An 18006-nucleotide genomic window follows, 5' to 3' on the forward strand; every position below is an offset into this window, starting at 1 on the left:
TGTGTGTGTATGTGTGTGTGTGTGTGTGGGGGGGGGGGGTACTGATTAATGTATTAATGTTTTGATTTGTTATTATTTTTAGTTTTAAAAGCTATAGATTTTATTCTGGATGTGATTTGTGGTATATGTATGAAAAATAAAAGACGTGGGGTTGTGCTGTTCTAGAGAAATAATGAACTTGTTTGCTAGTGTTATGTTATGTGGATCAATGCTTAATTAATAACTCCAATTGTACCAAACTCATTCACTCACTCACTCTCACTCATTTTCTACCGCTTTATCCGAACTACCTCGGGTCACGGGGAGCCTGTGCCTATCTCAGGCGTCATCGGGCATCAAGGCAGGATACACCCTGGACGGAGTGCCAACGCATCACAGGGCACACACACACACACTCTCATTCACTCACACACACACACACACACACACACTATGGACAATTTTTCCAGAGATGCCAATCAACCTACCATGCATGTCTTTAGACCGGGGGAGGAAACCGGAGTACCCGGAGGAAACCCCCGAGGCACGGGGAGAACATGCAAACTCCACACACACAAGGAGGAGGCGGGAATCGAACCCCCAACCCTGGAGGTGTGAGGCGAACGTGCTAAGCACTAAGCCACCGTGCCTTACGGTGTCGTACATTTTGTTTATATATAGTAGAACATAAGTTAGCTCTGTGTTATAAACTGAGCGGTATTTCACATATAAACAGTTCCATTATCAACCTCCACTTTATCTCTCTTTTGAGAGATATCTAATAAGAGAAAAATAAACACAGAGTGTAATGTTACCAACGTGTGCTATCTATAATTGTTACAATTATAGTTTATATTTATCGACTTAGAGCTGTTACGATTTTTATTTTTTTATTACAAGTTCTTGGACAGCAGAGGGCAAAAAAACCCTGTGAGAAAACCCCTAGGAGACCTGGTTATTATTATGGGCTGTTTAAGAGGAGATACTACAGGTAATGAGGCGTGTTCAAATATATAGATAATGTGAACACGCATTAATATATTGCATGAACATTAATTTCACTATGAAGATGTGTAAAATTGGATATTCTGTGTTTTTATATGGATAATTTTAACCATTTCCTCTTTTTTATTCAGATTCTATAAACTGGGTTTTTTCACTCTGTCACAAACAAATTTCCTTCAATAAAAGAGAGGTTGAGGTATTTTGGTGAACATTAAACATGAAAACAATATCAGTAAGAAATGATCAAACTTTAATTTAAATAAAGCATACAGCAGTCAGCTTGCAGTTCTTTATTCTGACTCAGATATTATATTTCATTAGCAATCATGTGCTTTAAACGTTGTCCTGCTTTAGTCTTAAGACTGGAGACTAAACCCTTCATGGGATTGACACCTTGTCACAGACTGTAAAGTAAAAAAGAGCTGCAAGATGTGGCACAATTTTCCACATATTAAAAAAAAGACAATAAAATTATTTTAATAAAATATATTATGTGTACTGTTGTCACATGAGAACTCACAGTATGATCAGCAGCTGTTAGGTAAATAAATTTTGGTTTCAGGGTGCATTTCATCTAACTACCTACAAACACAACATATCCCCACTGCTCCACTACACCCACCTGCCCTTTCATGCCTACCGCACCCAATCGCCCCACCCTCCCAATCCTGTCGTGACTGCCCTGCCCAGCCTACAGCGACCAACCTGCCCCGCCTGGCCTACCCTGCCCACCCGTCCCTCACTACCTGCACCTCGCCCGCCCCCGGTGACAAAATAATGAATGCAGTATAACATTATATCATGCTATACAAGCATTAGTTAATCCTATAAACACATATTCAAAAGTCATCATCCATAGCACCCTGTATAATGACCTACTGTATGGACATTATGTAGAATAAAAAAACAACATCTTTTCAGCATAGAGAAATTACAAATTAGTAATAAAATCTCACAAATTAGTATTAAACTCACCTTGACATAATATTTCCTTTCATTTAATTATAAGAGGTAGAAAATGAATGAATGAATAATTATTCTCCTATAGAGTTTTAGTTTTTTACTCCTTTTCTGAAGTGCTGTACATAACACATGAAATGTTCTGCAGTATATAATAATTAATAATAAAGATATTATAAAGCGTATGTAATTAAATTGTAATTTATGAGACAAATGAGATAAAAGCCCGTGAGTGTTGGTACCTCCACCATGTCTGGACCTGCAGCATGGCAGCTGTCTGGCTTCAGGCCACTTCTTATCTCTCCTGTCAGAAACACACTGCTGTCCATCACCAGGAGAAGGGCAGGAACCCGACCCGTACCGTGCTGCTCCAACACACAATGACTTATTTACATTACGCTACAGACGACACGTTAATCAGATAATTATGTTGCTGTTGTTAGATCAAGAGAGAGACAAATAACACACATCTTATGAGGATTAACATCTTGTATCACAATTCTATATCTGCACCAGGTGATTTATATCATACAGCGTGATGGATTTAGGTTTTTTTTCCTCCAAGATGTTCTTAATGAGATTTAGAAGAGCGTCACACACCAGGCAGACATCCACCGTATAAAAAAGTATTAATGATGTTAAATACAGATAAATATATATATTTTTTTAAATATAAAATTAGTTCCATACTCCAACTTTGAATAATTTTCGTATCATATTTTATTTCAGCTTATTTTAATATTAAAGGCTTGGCCCTTAAAGGCCCTTAAAAATCCCTCAAAATAAATTCATTCATTCATTTTCTACCGCTTATCCGAACTACCTCGGGTCACGGGGAGCCTGTGCCTATCTCAGGCGTCATCGGGCATTAAGTCAGGATACACCCTGGACGGAGTGCCAACCCATCGCAGGGCACACACACACACTCTCATTCACTCATTCACACACAGTTCGATTCCCGCCTCCACCTTGTGTGTGTGGAGTTTGCATGTTCTCCCCGTGCCTCGGGGGTTTCCTTGGTAGTGTGTGATTGCGTGAGTGAATGAGAGTGTGTGAGAATGAGAGTTCACTCACACAATCACACACTACGGACAATTTTCCAGAGATGCCAATCAACCTATCATGCATGTCTTTGGACCGGGGGAGGAAACCAGAGTACCCGGAGGAAACCCCCGAGGCACGGGGAGAACATGTAAACTCCACACACACAAGGCAAAGGCGGGAATCGAACCCCCAACCCTGGAGGTGTGAGGCGAACGTGCTAACCACTAAGCCACCGTGCTCCCCTCAAAATAAATTAACATTTATTATATTATATAAAACTCAGGAGCAATGATTGTTGTATTCATTTGCAATCTTAAGATATTAATATAACTATCGATTCACAGGATTCATTTTTATTTCATTTATATTTTGGGCCCGAAAGCTGCACATTTGTCTATTTAGTTAAAAATCATTTCAAAGCTTAGTAAATTTTAGTTAAATAAATAAATAAATAAATAAATAAATAAATAAATAAATAAATTCATGCTATCAAGAACATCCACCATTTTCTTCCAGACATGTTTTGGACAGCAGGGGGCAGTAAACAACCTGAAACTGTGCTGTTTTGAAACACCGACGTAGAACCGAGAGCTGCTTCCTGGTTATAATCACGTTGGGCTGCACTACAAATATCACCCTACTTTCTCCATAGGTGTACTTTATAGGGTCATTAATACAGTACACCGAGTGCACTATATATCATGAACTGAGCTTTTTTTGTCATTTGAGACACACACACACACACACACACGCGCGTGTCTAAGGCTAGAAGACGTTCTTTTGTCCCTTTAATATGTCCAGTCCAGCCCACGTGTCCAGGGTCCGAGCCTTGTATAAGAGGATCCTCATGCTGCACAGATTCATGCCCATTGATCTCAGGGTTCTCGGTGATCAGTACGTGAAGGATGAATTCAGAAGACACACATCTGCAGCTCCAGAACAAGTCCAGTGCTTCATGAAGGAATGGGAGGTAAAGAGGACACATGGACATCAGTACAGCCACATGGTGGCGCCATGCACCAAATAACACCACCTGCTAAACTGTGTGTTAGTCACTTCTGATTATTAATTGATCTTTAGGTAAGAGCTTTATATCCTGGTGGATTTAAGGGACCAATATGTTCATCCAGACTGTAACCTGTAACCATTTATGATCAGTTTGATGATTTTTCTGCTCACACACACACACACACTCGGTGTGTATGTACAGGTGAATGAACAGGTGTGTGTGTAGAGGTGTGTGTGTTTGAACAGGTGTGCGAACAGGTGCATGAACAGGTGTGCATGAACAGGTGTTTGTATGTGAACAGGTGTGTGAACAGGTGCGTGAACAGGTGCGTGAACAGGTGCATGAACAGGTGCGTGAACAGGTGCATGAACAGGTGCATGAACAGGTGCATGAACAGGTGCATGAACAGGTGCATGAACAGGTGCATGAACAGGTGCATGAACAGGTGCATGAACAGGTGCATGAACAGGTGTGTGTGTGTGTGAACAGGTGCATGAACAGGTGTTTGTATGTGAACAGGTGCGTGAATAGGTGCATGAACAGGTGCATGAACAGGTGTGTGAACAGGTGTGTGAACAGGTGTGTGAACAGGTGTGTGAACAGGTGTGTGAACAGGTGTGTGTGTGCGTGAACAGGTGCGTGAACAGGTGCGTGAACAGGTGCGTGAACAGGTGCGTGAACAGGTGCGTGAACAGGTGTGTGTGTGTGAACAGGTGCATGAACAGGTGTGTGTGTGTGTGTGTGTGTGTGTGTGAACAGGTGCATGAACAGGTGTGTGTGTGTGTGAACAGGTGCATGAACAGGTGTGTGTGTGTGAACAGGTGCATGAACAGGTGTGTGTGTGTGTGTGTGTGTGAACAGGTGCATGAACAGGTGTGTGTGTGAACAGGTATGTGCATGAACAGGTATGTGCATGAACAGGTATGTGTACGAACAGAACAGGCGTGTGTGTGTGTGAACAGGTGTGTGAACAGGTGTGTGAACAGGTGTGTGTACTGGTGTGTTATTAACATAGAAAACTCCTAGGAGACCTGGTTATTATTATGGGCTGTTTAAGAGGAGATACTAATGAGGCGTGTTCAGATATATAGATAATATAAACATGCATAAATATATTGCATGAATATTAATTTTACCATTTGTGTTTTTACCATATTAAGTTTGTTAATCTGACATGGTTACTGGTTAATCATTTTAGTTTTGTTTACACAGGCTGTTTATGAACAATGTTTTAGGTCATTTTATATAAGGACCAAAATAAAATCTGACTAATCTGAAATTTTCCTGAACGCAGCTCAGGTAGAAACTAAATAGAGAAAAACTTTATAAACACAGCCTGGTTTAATAAGTTTCAGTTGGGTTTATTAGGGTTTATAGAGCCATAAAGTCATAATTACAGATCAGGGAAGAAGCTTTTCAGAGATGTTCATCATGAGGTGATAGAAGTGAGTGGTTTAAGCTTTAAGCCTTTTTCAGAGCTGTTTTAATATTTTTATTACTACTTTTGTCATGAGAATTGTCGTTGAAATTTATCCTTGTCTTGTATCCGATTTCCTGAATTGTTGAAGATGAAACTCACTCACCTGCTCTTAGTAACTCTGAAGGCGTTCGCTTGATGTCCGTCTCTGCAGCAAGAAGAAGCTCTGTCGAGTTTTTCGCTCTGTATCATCCGCTAGTTTCATTGATAGGAGCATAAATAGCTTTTTGTTACAGTCTACACGACAGTCATTATTCACTAGCACAGATAATACCTTCTCATTATCCTCCTCTTTTCCACGCCGTGCACCATAACACCCTCCAGAGATATTTAATCAAATGGCGCTTCGTCTTAACGCTTAATCTTTGGATCATGTTAGAATTTAAATATTTATTTACTGTGAGAACACGTTCACATTCAAGAGAAAGACAGAAAAAAGTTTATTGGTTACAGGTATAACAATCTGTGTAAATCCCACAATGATCACAATTTAATTAGGGATAAAAAAGTTTCATTTTTTTATAAAGTTTATTCAGGAAAGTGTAAAATTGTACCAATTGTCATCATGGCTGTTTATCAGCAAAAAAGATTTTTAAGTACAGTATATATGTCATGATGGAAGGGGGCACGGTGGCTTAGTGGTTAGCACGTTCGACTCACACCTCCAGGGTTGGGGGTTCGATTCCCGCCTCCGCCTTGTGTGTGTGGAGTTTGCATGTTCTCCCCGTGCCTCGGGGGTTTCCTCCGGGTACTCCGGTTTCCTCCCCCGGTCCAAAGACATGCATGGTAGGTTGATTGGCATCTCTGGAAAATTGTCCGTAGTGTGTGATTGCATGAGTGAATGAGAGTGTGTGTGTGTACCCTACGATGGGTATCCTGTCTTGATGCCCGATGACGCCTGAGATAGGCACAGGCTCCCCGTGACCCGAGGTAGTTCGGATAAGCGGTAGAAAATGAGTGAGTGAGTGAGTGAGTATGTCATGATGTATGTAGAGTGGGCGGAGCTTAAAGAGAACAATATTTATATATTTTTTAAACCAAAGTGTATATATATTTAAAAATATATCATCTTTAGCTGCTGGGATTGTTTTTCCAGCCATGAATGTCAGCCTATATTGAACATATTTTTTTAATCTATACAAACTATATAGAGTTTAAATTATAAACTGTAGCATTGAAGCTAGAGATATTAATTGTACAGATTAAAAATGAGCGTAGTTCCGTGTATAATTGTAGTAAGAGCTTGCTGGAGTGGTTGTTCCTCTCGGTTCATGAAGAAGTTGGCGATTGGCCACTCCAGCTCGTCTTCCAAATCACTTCACGAGAGGGAGAAAGGGGTCCGGAAGGGCGGCGGTGGAGCCGGGAACAGACGCTGAGCGAGTCTCCAAATGCGATTAGGAGCACTGAGTGTTTGCTCTAATTTAATTACTGCAGAAAGCTCAGGAGAGTTCTCCACGCCTAATAAATCGCCCACATTGCACCAGACAAGCTTTCCCTCGAGAGGAAAAAAGAGAAAGGGAAAAAGAGAGAGAGAGCTGTAGAAGTGTAGTGAGGGCGAGCAGTAAGGAAAATGAAGACGTGAGAGAAATCGACGTCTCGCTCACTAACGCTGAAGATCACGTGGAAATTGAAACAGCGTGATGTTCCTGCTTCGCATCCCCGAAACAAACATTAGCTGATTGGTTGCTATAAAAGGCTCCAAGTGACTCTAAGGTCTGGAGCGTCAAATATCTGCAAATTGAAGACCACCCATGAAGATTTGTTTAATAGCCTGTATATCTGTTCTACTCTATGCATGTAACGTAATAGCAAACAGCAGAATTAATTTAAAATACACTTTAGCTCATTGTTTGCTCTAAATCATCATATGCGTCAGACCCGGGTCATGAAAAGCACCGACCACCAGACGATGATTTGTGTCTTCATTCGTGGACAAAACCAAAATTCAGCCCATTTAGATTTTGGTAATTAGCTGCTGAGGTCAATCAAGTATGTTAAATGAGGCAAGAAGACAAAACTCCTTTACTTTAAATGAACTCCCAGCAACTGGGTCGATGATGATGATGATGATGATGATTTACGTCACGTGTCAGTTTTAAAAGTGTGTGACGCAAAACGTTGTTCAGCAAAATCTGGAAGAAAATAATCAGGGTTGTGGGATGAAGCCTGTGGTGTTTTGTTCCTTTTACACCACAGTAATTAGAAAAGTCGAACTCTTTTATTTATTAAAGAACGACCCTACGGAATTTCGTTAAATCCGTTAAAATTTACAGCAATGAAGATTTAATGTGAACTTTCTCATGACGGAATTTCTCATCGGTTGGCGCCGATGCTGGATCACCTTCCGTGATCGTTACGTATAGCTGAGAACTGGGAATTGTGAGTTTGGATGGTAAATATACCAAAACCTTGAGCATTTGTAATGGCAGTTCTCTGGAACATTATAAGAATTAAAATGTATGATTGGTCAGTTGTACAGAAACTTCCAAAATAACCAACGCTTTCTGGAAGCTCCGCCCCCTTTCCTCCATCTCACACTGGTCATATTTGCACCTGAATAAATATCAGTGACGTTTTTATACTGTAATTAGACTTCCTGTTATTCAAGATATATAGAGTCCCTGCCAATCAGCTGCTAAGGAATTAGCTGTTACTATAGAAACGTATACATCGTATATATCCTACACTCACCGAGCACTTTATTAGGAACACCTACACGTTCATGCAGTTATCTAATCAGCCAATCGCGTGGCAGCAGCACAATGTATAGAGTCAGGCAGATACGGATTAAGAGCTTCTGTTACGTCGAGGTGATTGACGGCTCTGTGGGTGGAAACCGAAGCGATATGAGGAAAAGAGCCAGATTGGTTCAAGCCTACTGGAAGCACAGAGAGCAAAGGAGCCAAAATAGACAGATTGGAAAAATGATCAAGCGAATCTAATCTAACCTCTCACATGTAAGTGAGTTTGTCCGATTTTGGTGTTGTAGCTTTATCCGGCGTCTGGTTTAACGTTTCGTGTTTTCCGAAACGCTTTTTATACTCAACACATTTGTAAAGAGAGAGTATTTGAGTTACTTTATACTTCCTGTTTGAAAAAATCTGGTGTTTTTTCCCTCTCAAAAGATGAACAGTTTCTGAAATCCTCAAACCAGCCCGTCTGGCACCTACAAGCACGCCACGTGACGTACTTGTCCATTCTGTCTGTCTGTCTGCATGATTTAATGCGTTGAAATGCTGCCAGACGACTGGCTGATAACTTAAAAATCCCCGGTCGCACAAATGATCAGGTGTTCCTAATAAACTGTCTGAACTACTCAGAGCTGCCGTTATTCATTAGCACCTTCTGACCAACCAGAATCGAGAATTCACCCTCGCCGTGATGGTTAGAGCTTATCGTCATACGGCAGCGCTGGGATTAGAACTCGCAGTTCATTCACCGCTCAGCTCAATGTCTCACAAACTCAAAAGACAGATTTCCATGGATGTAATACTGAACAGTAGATCTGAGTGGCGGCGGCGGAAAATATACGCACAGCCAGACTGCGAATCGATAATAATTATGCAGGGTGGTACCACAAATCACTTCAGTAGACGCTACTTTTTTTTTTTTTACAGATCTGTTTAAGTGCTTTGTCCTTGGGAAAGCCAGTTTACTCCAGACTGATGACATCACTACCAGCGCTAGACCTTTGATATGCAGCGCATGAACGCCGCCAAAAGCCCGACGTCGAACAATCCTGGCGATTCTTAAAATATAGCTGCTTGGCAAAGGTTCAGTGTAATTACATTATATAGGGAAGGAAGTCTCTCAGACAAATAGCTCCTTGCTCTTGAAATTGAATTGCGTCCAGATCTCCACGACATTTCATGAATGAGTGGATAGATGACTCCTAGCTTTACTTTTTATGAATGAGCTCATCGTACGCTACCGTAGTCTGTGGTGAAGAATCCACAATTACGTTTTGCGACGTTTTTTTTGGATCGAAGACATCGTCACATTTGCAATTCTTGCCTTAAGACACAACAAATGTGTGTGCAGTGTGGTAGCTCGGTGGTTAAGCTGTACGACTACTGATCGGAAGGTCATTGGTTCAAATCCCAGGTCCACCAAGTTGCCACTGCAGGGCCCCTGATCAAGGCCCTTAACCCTTAATTGCTCAGGTGTATAAACTCACTCACTCACTCACTCATTTTCTACCGCTTATCCGAACTACCTCGGGTCACGGGGAGCCTGTGCCTATCTCAGGCGTCATCGGGCATCAAGGCAGGATACACCCTGGACGGAGTGCCAACCCATCACAGGTCACACACACACACTCTCATTCACTCACACAATCACACACTATGGACAATTTTCCAGAGATGCCAATCAACCTACCATGCATGTCTTTGGACCGGGGGAGGAAACCGGAGTACCCGGAGGAAACCCCCGAGGCACGGGGAGAACATGCAAACTCCACACACACAAGGTGGAGGCGGGAATCGAACCCCCAACCCTGGAGGTGTGAGGCGAACGTGCTAACCACTAAGCCACCGTGCCCCCCGGTGTATAAACTGAAATAAAAAAAAAAAGTCACTCTGGATAAGAGTGTCTGCTAAATGTAGTAAATGTAAAATATCTGTGACTTTGCCGATCGGACGGCACATTCGGACGCATTTTTATTACTTATTTATTTTTGTGCCTGGTCAGTATCAGGTGCCTGCTGAGACAGAAGAACCTAACGCTGTGTTAAACGCAGTGTGTGCTCGTATGAGTCAGTAATTGCTGTACCGAGAGAGAAATTTCGGTTCACGCTACGAAGCAGACGGGTCACACTTGTGCTCTGACCTCCATTAGAACTTTGACTCCACAACCTTACACACTTTGATCTCCATCTTCCAGCTCCCGGATTCTGTGGCACGGTTGAGATGGAAACCTTTTACCATTAAAAGGAACGAATAAATAAATAAAAAAATAAATAAATAAATAAATAAATAAATAAATAAAGAGACGCTAGAGTCTTTAAACGAAATCGATCCCACTCTGTCCTCGTGTCTGTCTGTGAACACGGTTAGCAAGCATCACGATTATAACACATAATACAGAGAGACAGAGAGCGAAAAGCTAACCGAGGCGAAAAAATAATTGGAGAACACGGCATACTTTTTGGTCGAGTGCAAGAAAGTCAGTCGTGTGTCTAAAGCTTGGAGTCCTACAGTACAGAGACAGAAATGTGTTTGCACTGACAGGGAACAGGATTAGTTACGATCATTCAACCGCGTCCCAAACGACATACTACACACACTAAACACTAACTGTGCAGTATGAAGGACGTGTCTTTTGTGTTCCTCTGATCTGTGTGTCTTGTTTGGGGCTGCAGGACTACAAAGACACGCTACAGACGCAGGTGCTCGAGGCCGCAGGAAGCAAAAAGATGCCGTTCGGGGCCGAACTGTCCGAGCGTCATCTCAGAGACTTTCAGGAAGAACAGATCGGGCAGCTTTACGAGCTGATGCTGGAGTCCACCAAACCCACACGGCAGTTCGACGTCCAGGAGGACGGGTCACCGAAATGATCAGAAGTGACTCCTGTTATGATTTACGTACTGTCTGTACATTAAGACATTAAGAATTGTAATAATATAATTATACGTTATCTTGATTGCACTGAACTATTTGTGCTTTTTTGACCCGGCTTGTTTTTCTCCCCCACGTCTAAGAACGCGACGGTTCCTTCGTGAGCACGGTTATCTTTCAGAAAAAAATTCACAGACAGGATCCAAGTTAAACATTTTCTCAGGAGGCACTCACCATTCTCCAAGCATGCAAATCTAAATCGCAAATCAATAATGCCTCCTTTCTTTTAATTCGATTAGAGAGTTCCAGAAGGAGAAAACCTCGTTATCCAGCAAGCGATTTTGTTGATATATCTGACAGACCTTCGGTGTTCTGTGCGCTTTAGATGAACTCGTCTAACATCACGCACGGATATCAGAGTCCTGTGATAACAAGCTCGCCTTAGGTTCAGTGTCTGCATGTTGTAATGTAATGTAAAAGGGAGCTACTTGACACGCTAATTATCATTCGTACCAACATTAGTAACGAATCACCATCACATGGATTTTACTGACAGCAGAACAACCTGATGTGATCTTCTGCTTTCAGAGATCACCTCATGTTTTGACGTGGTTTGATGTTCCGAGGTGCTTTTCTGCTCACCACGGTTGTACAAACTGATTATTCCAGATACTAGAACCTTCCTGTCATCTAGAACCAGTCTGGTCATCTAGCTCAGATCTCTGTCATGAACAATGCATTTCACAGCATGTAAAAACGAGTAGGTTTCTCTAGGAACACGGTGCATCACAGAAGAGTACATTTACCACATACAGGGCAAATACACGGGGCAAACGCGCAGCACAATTAACACAAAGGACAATTAACACATAGGACAATAAACACACAGGGCAAACACGCAGCACGACAAACACGCAGCACGACAAACACATAAGACAATAAACACAGGAAAATTTAATACACAAGACAATAAACGCACAAGACACTTGATACACAGGACAATTAAAACAAGACAATATGCACAAGACAATATACACAGGACAATATACACAAGACAATAAACACACATGACAAACACACAGGGCAATAAACATACAGGATAATTAACAAACCAGAGAATAAACAAACAGGACAATAAACACACAGGGCAATAAACATACAGGACAATTAATAAACCGGAGAATAAACAAACAGGACAATCAACACTATAAAAATACACAAGGCAATTAACACCCAGGGCAGTACACACAAATAATACACAGACAAGACAATAAACACACAAGACAAACACACCATGAGCACTTAACTGTTTTACTATGTTAAAGCCTGATGTTAGAAATGATGGACATGGATCACGACTCTAAAAGTTAGTGCAATATCCAAAAAGTAATAAACTATCAGCAGGAGAAGAAACAAGAAAAAGAAAAAACCAACATCTTGGGTCCACAACTGACAAATCAATTCCCCACATTGTCACAGTCCATTAGAAAGCAGCGCCTCGTCTTATTGAAGAAAACCAGGCTTGATTCACACACCTGGGCACAACAGACAACCATCTGACTAATTTACAGTGACATCGAAATGATTACAGATAAAACAAATCCTTTGAATAAAAGCTTCAGGCACACAGACTGTTCCTGGGATTGCAGTGTACTCAACAAATATTAGAATAAACTATTTCTTTTAACTGTTTTGTCCTCAATAAAAGAGAGAACGATTGGAGCTCAGGAAGAGTTTAAAACAATCCCAAATATTAGCAAAACATTTATATTACGCAGGATTTTGTGCAGCGGAGTAAACTCACAGAACTGAAGTTGACACAAGTTAGAGTAAGACGTTTCACCATTGTGTGCTCTCTTGTCTCTTTTTTTTTATCATTATGGGTTTTTTTCTTTTAAAAATCTTATCACGACTGCCTTGTTTGAATTTTCTGAGTACTTGACTTCTATTCAAGTGTCAAAATCAGAGACCCGAATCACGGTAGCATTCGACTCAGAGAGATGACTCATTCTCTATTGTTCCCAGAGCACGAATCGTATTTTTGTGTCATTCTTTAAAGCAAAGTGGTTTGAGGGCCATCAAATGTGTGAATCATATACTCCAACTCTTATTCAGCTAGTCTAAAGGATGACACTCATCGTTTCTGCTCATCTCTGGTTGCTCCTCTGTTTTCCACTGAATTCACAGCTTCAGCTGACACACCGCACGCCGGTTGAGTTGTGTTCATACACTCGCCGTTCTCAGGATGTTAATAAGGTGCATGGCTCAGAGGGGACTGTAAGTGCCAAGCCTTCTAATGCCCCGAGATGGGAACGGTACGAATAGCTGGTGGAACGCCTATGCATTTAAGGATTAAAATGAATTATTTAAGTGAATCTCAGTGGAGCTGCTGCTTTAATGTGGTTATAATGTGGTCTTGTGATCATATCGCACCATTTAAAATTCATTCAGATGATTACGGGCCGGAAAAAGATATAGGAAATTAAAATAATTAAAAATTACAGTCCACTATTTCTCTTCCTCAGAGCAGAGAATGTATAAAAATCTTTATATATATATATATATATATATATATATATATATATATATATATATATATATATATATATATATATATATATATTCTCCTCTCATAATTTTTTTTGGTAAATAATAATATTTATATATAATAATATATAATTATTATTATTTACAAAACAATATATATTAATAATTATTATTATTATTTGGTACATAATAATATTTATTTATTATTATCTATAAATATTATGTACAAAATAATAATAATATAATAATACCTATTATTATCATTATTAATATTATTATTATTATTATTATTATTTGTAAATAATAATATTTATATATGAGAATGAGAGGAATGGAGGAAAAGCAAGCAATTTCTACATTAAAAAAACAAACAAAAAAAAACAAACATTTACATTGAATCCTTGGATGTAAAGTTTCATTTGAAATGATGCCCTTTAATCTGTAGTTAGTTACATGCTTTTTGTCATCCAGTGTCCATGGTGACATCAATCTCCTTGGAAATTTGGTCTCCTCGTCTCACGGTCACCGGTGACCCTGGAGATCATGGAGCCTCACCCCTATGGAGAAGAGCTGTGAATCGATCAGGCCTCGTCTCATCTGGAGTCTAATGTGTGGAGGCAGCATAAAGAATGAAGTTGCTCCTTTGACTGACATGCTAATAAGTAGCCCTGACATCCCAGTCTCGTTTCCCAGCATCCACGCGCTCGACAGAGAGCTGTTGACCCCAGCAGGATGTAGATGCCCTGACAAAGCCAAATCCACTGAGGGACAAATTTAGATATGAATGCTTGAGCGTGATGCAGAGACATCAGTGTAGGAACACAAGTACACGAAGGGACCAGCGTCATCACACGCAGACCTTCAGACTCCGACGAGAGGAAGACCACATTCCGTTCAAAAAACGCAAGAAACCTCCTGTGCATAAGTATTGGCGCCCTTCAAGAAAACCTAATAACAGGAGAAGATATTTTGTTTTACTGAAACACAATAGTTGATGTTTCACAGAAAAGCATGAGATGTGTACAGTAATTTAGCCTGAATAGCAATTATCCTGAGCAAATATCGATACATGCTGTTTGCTCGATAATTATTGGCCCCCTTCACTCAGTTTTATTTAGACTCATAATAGTTGATGTTTTGTTGAAAAACATGAGAAGAGAACAATAATTATATCAAATCAAATAATTTAGACTCAACAGGAATTATCCTGAGCAACTGCACTGAGACATTATGTCCCTTCTATGATGATTGGCACTCTTCATGAAGATAAATAATAATAATCATCGATGTTATACTGACTATATATAGTTGACGCTTCATAGAAAAGCAATGTGAAATAATTTAGTCTGAATAGAAAACAAGTGCACCCTCACATGCTGTCCAAATCCATAATTATCGGCACCCTTCATGAACACTCAATAATAAGTGGTCATTATGTTTTACTAATTTATTTTCACTGAAGCTTCTCTCAGTGGCCATCACAGCACTGAACCTCCTCCTGTGATGTCTAACAAGGTTTGAGACTCTTTCACCGTGAGAGACGATCACGCACTCCGTATATCCTAAAGGTTCAGATGGTTCAATACAAAACATTGATTTTTGTGTCTCACAATCATTCTCTGTGTTGAATTGGAAGTATCACTGGGATCCTTATCTTGTAGAGACTAATGCATGACCAAGCTGTAGTCTACTGACAGAAGCAGGTGAAGTTTAGCGTGAAATTCCAGTATTTAACAGATTTCATGATGTTATTAATCTTGTTCCTGATGCACCAGCCACAAATATGCATTAGTATCCATTGTATTTAGGAAAATCCTGTCCTGACCTCTGGAATGTCTCACCAAAGCCTCAGAGATTGTTATTTTGTTCTCCTGGACACTTACTGTATATGGCTAGAAGAACAAAATAACAAAAACTTTCTAACTCAAACTCTATGCATTAGGAATTTATTTTTATTGCCATAGAAGTGAGTCAAAAATAATAATTTCACTTGCAGTTCTCATTTTCCCTCGGCGTTCATTCGCTCTCTTGCGTGTCTGAATTCTTATGGACTTTTCTTGGCGTAACCTGCATCAACATATGCATGCATGTATGAAGAAAAATCAATGTGTGTTTGTGATTGTGTGTGTGCGTGTGTTCAACAGTCTAATAGTAAAGCGAGACACACAGAAGCTTGTCTGGTTTTGTTGCCAGTCCCGAGTCTGTGCACAAAGTTTTCATTAAACACTTCTCCGTCATCGTTACTCCCTCAGGGCTGTGACAATCTGCACAAATCATCATTTTTCATTTCTAGTGGAAGCTCTAATAAGCTTGTAATGAAAGTTTAATGACGGCTTGCCTTCCAAAGTATAGAGGTGAATATGAATATTCATGCTGATTAAATAATGATGTTCTGAAATTGACCTGGTTGTTATTTACACCATTTACATGAATGTTGTTTGGAAATAAAAATGTACTAATTAGGAGTGTGACTAGTCGGTCATATTTATCATTTATTATTTATTACATTTCATCATTTTTAAGCATTATCATGATGCTATATCGAAAAAGACTTATTTGTAAGTATATTACCTTCAGGGTTACCGTTCTTCTGTTCTTCTTGTCCTTTAAAATTTTAGCAACCTCTTCATCAGTGAACTGAGCTGCTGTATGGAATTGAGAGAAAATGTCTTTAAATGTCTCTAGTAATGGAAGATGGATTTAAAAAAAATATTCATTCACTTATTCATTCACTTTCTACCGCTTATCCGAACTACCTCGGGCTATCTCAGGCGTCATCGGGCATCAAGGCAGGATACACCCTGGACGGAGTGCCAACCCATCACAGGGCACACACACACTCTCATTCACTCACGCAATCACACACTACAGACAATTTTCCAGAGATGCCAATCAACCTACCATGCATGTCTTTGGACCGGGGGAGGAAACCAGAGTACCTGGAGGAAACCCCCGAGGTTTGCAAACTCCACACACACAAGGCAGAGGCGGGAATCGAACCCCCAACCCTGGAGGTGTGAGTTTAGTTTATGAACAAACACTTGGGGCATCACAGAGAGCAGAAATGGGTTTGATATCACAGTTTACTCTGAAGATACAAACATTTGTGTGGAAAAAAATACTCTTCTACTTTTCTTGGAATTTTTCCTTGGATATAGTCCATCTAGAATTCTAATGAAAAGTCCCGAGTGTCTATTTTCATTTGAGCTTCATATTAACACCACTGTGGAGTGAGACACGACAAAGACGTTCGATAATAAAAATGAACACAACAAAACAAGAGCAAAATCCTTCAAATTCCAGAGAGAGAAGAACTTTGGTATAACGAAACATTTTTTAGTCACACATAAAACACATGAAAATAATTTGGACAAGAATTTCTCAGATAAACTACAAGCGTGTGCAACATGCTGCAGCTCGACTACCAGATCCTGAGAAGAGATAACGTACTGAATGAGAGAGGTATTCATGTACTGAATGAATTAGCACCTTCATATTTTTTGGACTGTTTATCAGAATTCGAACAGGTCTCACAGTTTGAGCTTTTTTATAAAACCGTAATTGATCGGGTGAAGTGACTTTTAGCCGTTATGCCCCAAAAGTCTATAACCTTTTAACTTTTACATTATGACAAAATAGCCAAAGCCATATTGTTATATCTTGTAAAAAAAAAAAAGGATTTGATGCATTCAAGTTAACTTTTGATTCGTATATATCTTGTGTTTTAGTTATTATTATTATTAGTAGTAGTAGTATTCTATCCTTCTAACATTTTTTTTTTTACTTTTATATTTAATTTACTTTTTTTTTAAAAAAAATTTACGTTTTGACACATGAAGCTATATTTAGTGCTATATTGGTATAATTACATTTACATTTCAGCATTTATCCAGAACAACTTACATTTTTATCTCATTTTATACAACTAAGCAATTGAGGGTTAAGGGCCTTGCTCAGGGGCCCAACGGTGGCAGCCTGGTGGACGTAGGAATCGAACTCACAACGATCAGTAGTCCAGCACCTTAACCACTAGGCTACCACATCCTCAATATTATTATTATTATTATTATTATTATTATTATTATTATTATTATTATGTGCAAATTAAGACAGCAGAGAAAAGTTCTGGCAACGTCTCAAGAGGGAGAGGGGGTTAAATTTTTTATTTTAATTAAAAAAAAAGTCAAAAACTAAAAAAAAAACCCCACAATTTCTGACCTTTCTTTTAACTCACAATCAGCCAAAAGAACTGATTACTTTAGGTTTACTCTTTAACTCCAGTCATCATAAAAGTCAAGTTCAGAGATTCCCGTAACTTAAAAGAGCTTTCATATTTTACAGTGAATACGATTACCCAGAACTCCCAGACTCACAGGACAGCTAGAACATTCAACAGCAGTAATGGTGAAAAGACAAATGGAGCAGGC

At 39.7% G+C, this 18006-nt stretch overlaps 1 protein-coding gene across 1 annotated transcript; it reads left to right on the forward strand.

The window, feature by feature from the left end:
• The first annotated feature begins 3588 nt into the window (after positions 1 to 3588).
• On the forward strand, positions 3589 to 11117 carry sdhaf3 (succinate dehydrogenase complex assembly factor 3). The gene is made up of 2 exons (XM_060865559.1): positions 3589 to 3958; positions 10837 to 11117. The coding sequence occupies exons 1-2, from the start codon at positions 3782 to 3784 to the stop codon at positions 11029 to 11031; spliced, it is 372 nt and encodes a 123-aa protein (XP_060721542.1). The 5' UTR covers positions 3589 to 3781; the 3' UTR covers positions 11032 to 11117.
• The last annotated feature ends 6889 nt before the right edge of the window (positions 11118 to 18006 follow it).

This window comes from Tachysurus vachellii, chromosome 3 (genome assembly GCF_030014155.1).
Source record: "Tachysurus vachellii isolate PV-2020 chromosome 3, HZAU_Pvac_v1, whole genome shotgun sequence".
Lineage (NCBI taxonomy): Eukaryota > Metazoa > Chordata > Actinopteri > Siluriformes > Bagridae > Tachysurus > Tachysurus vachellii.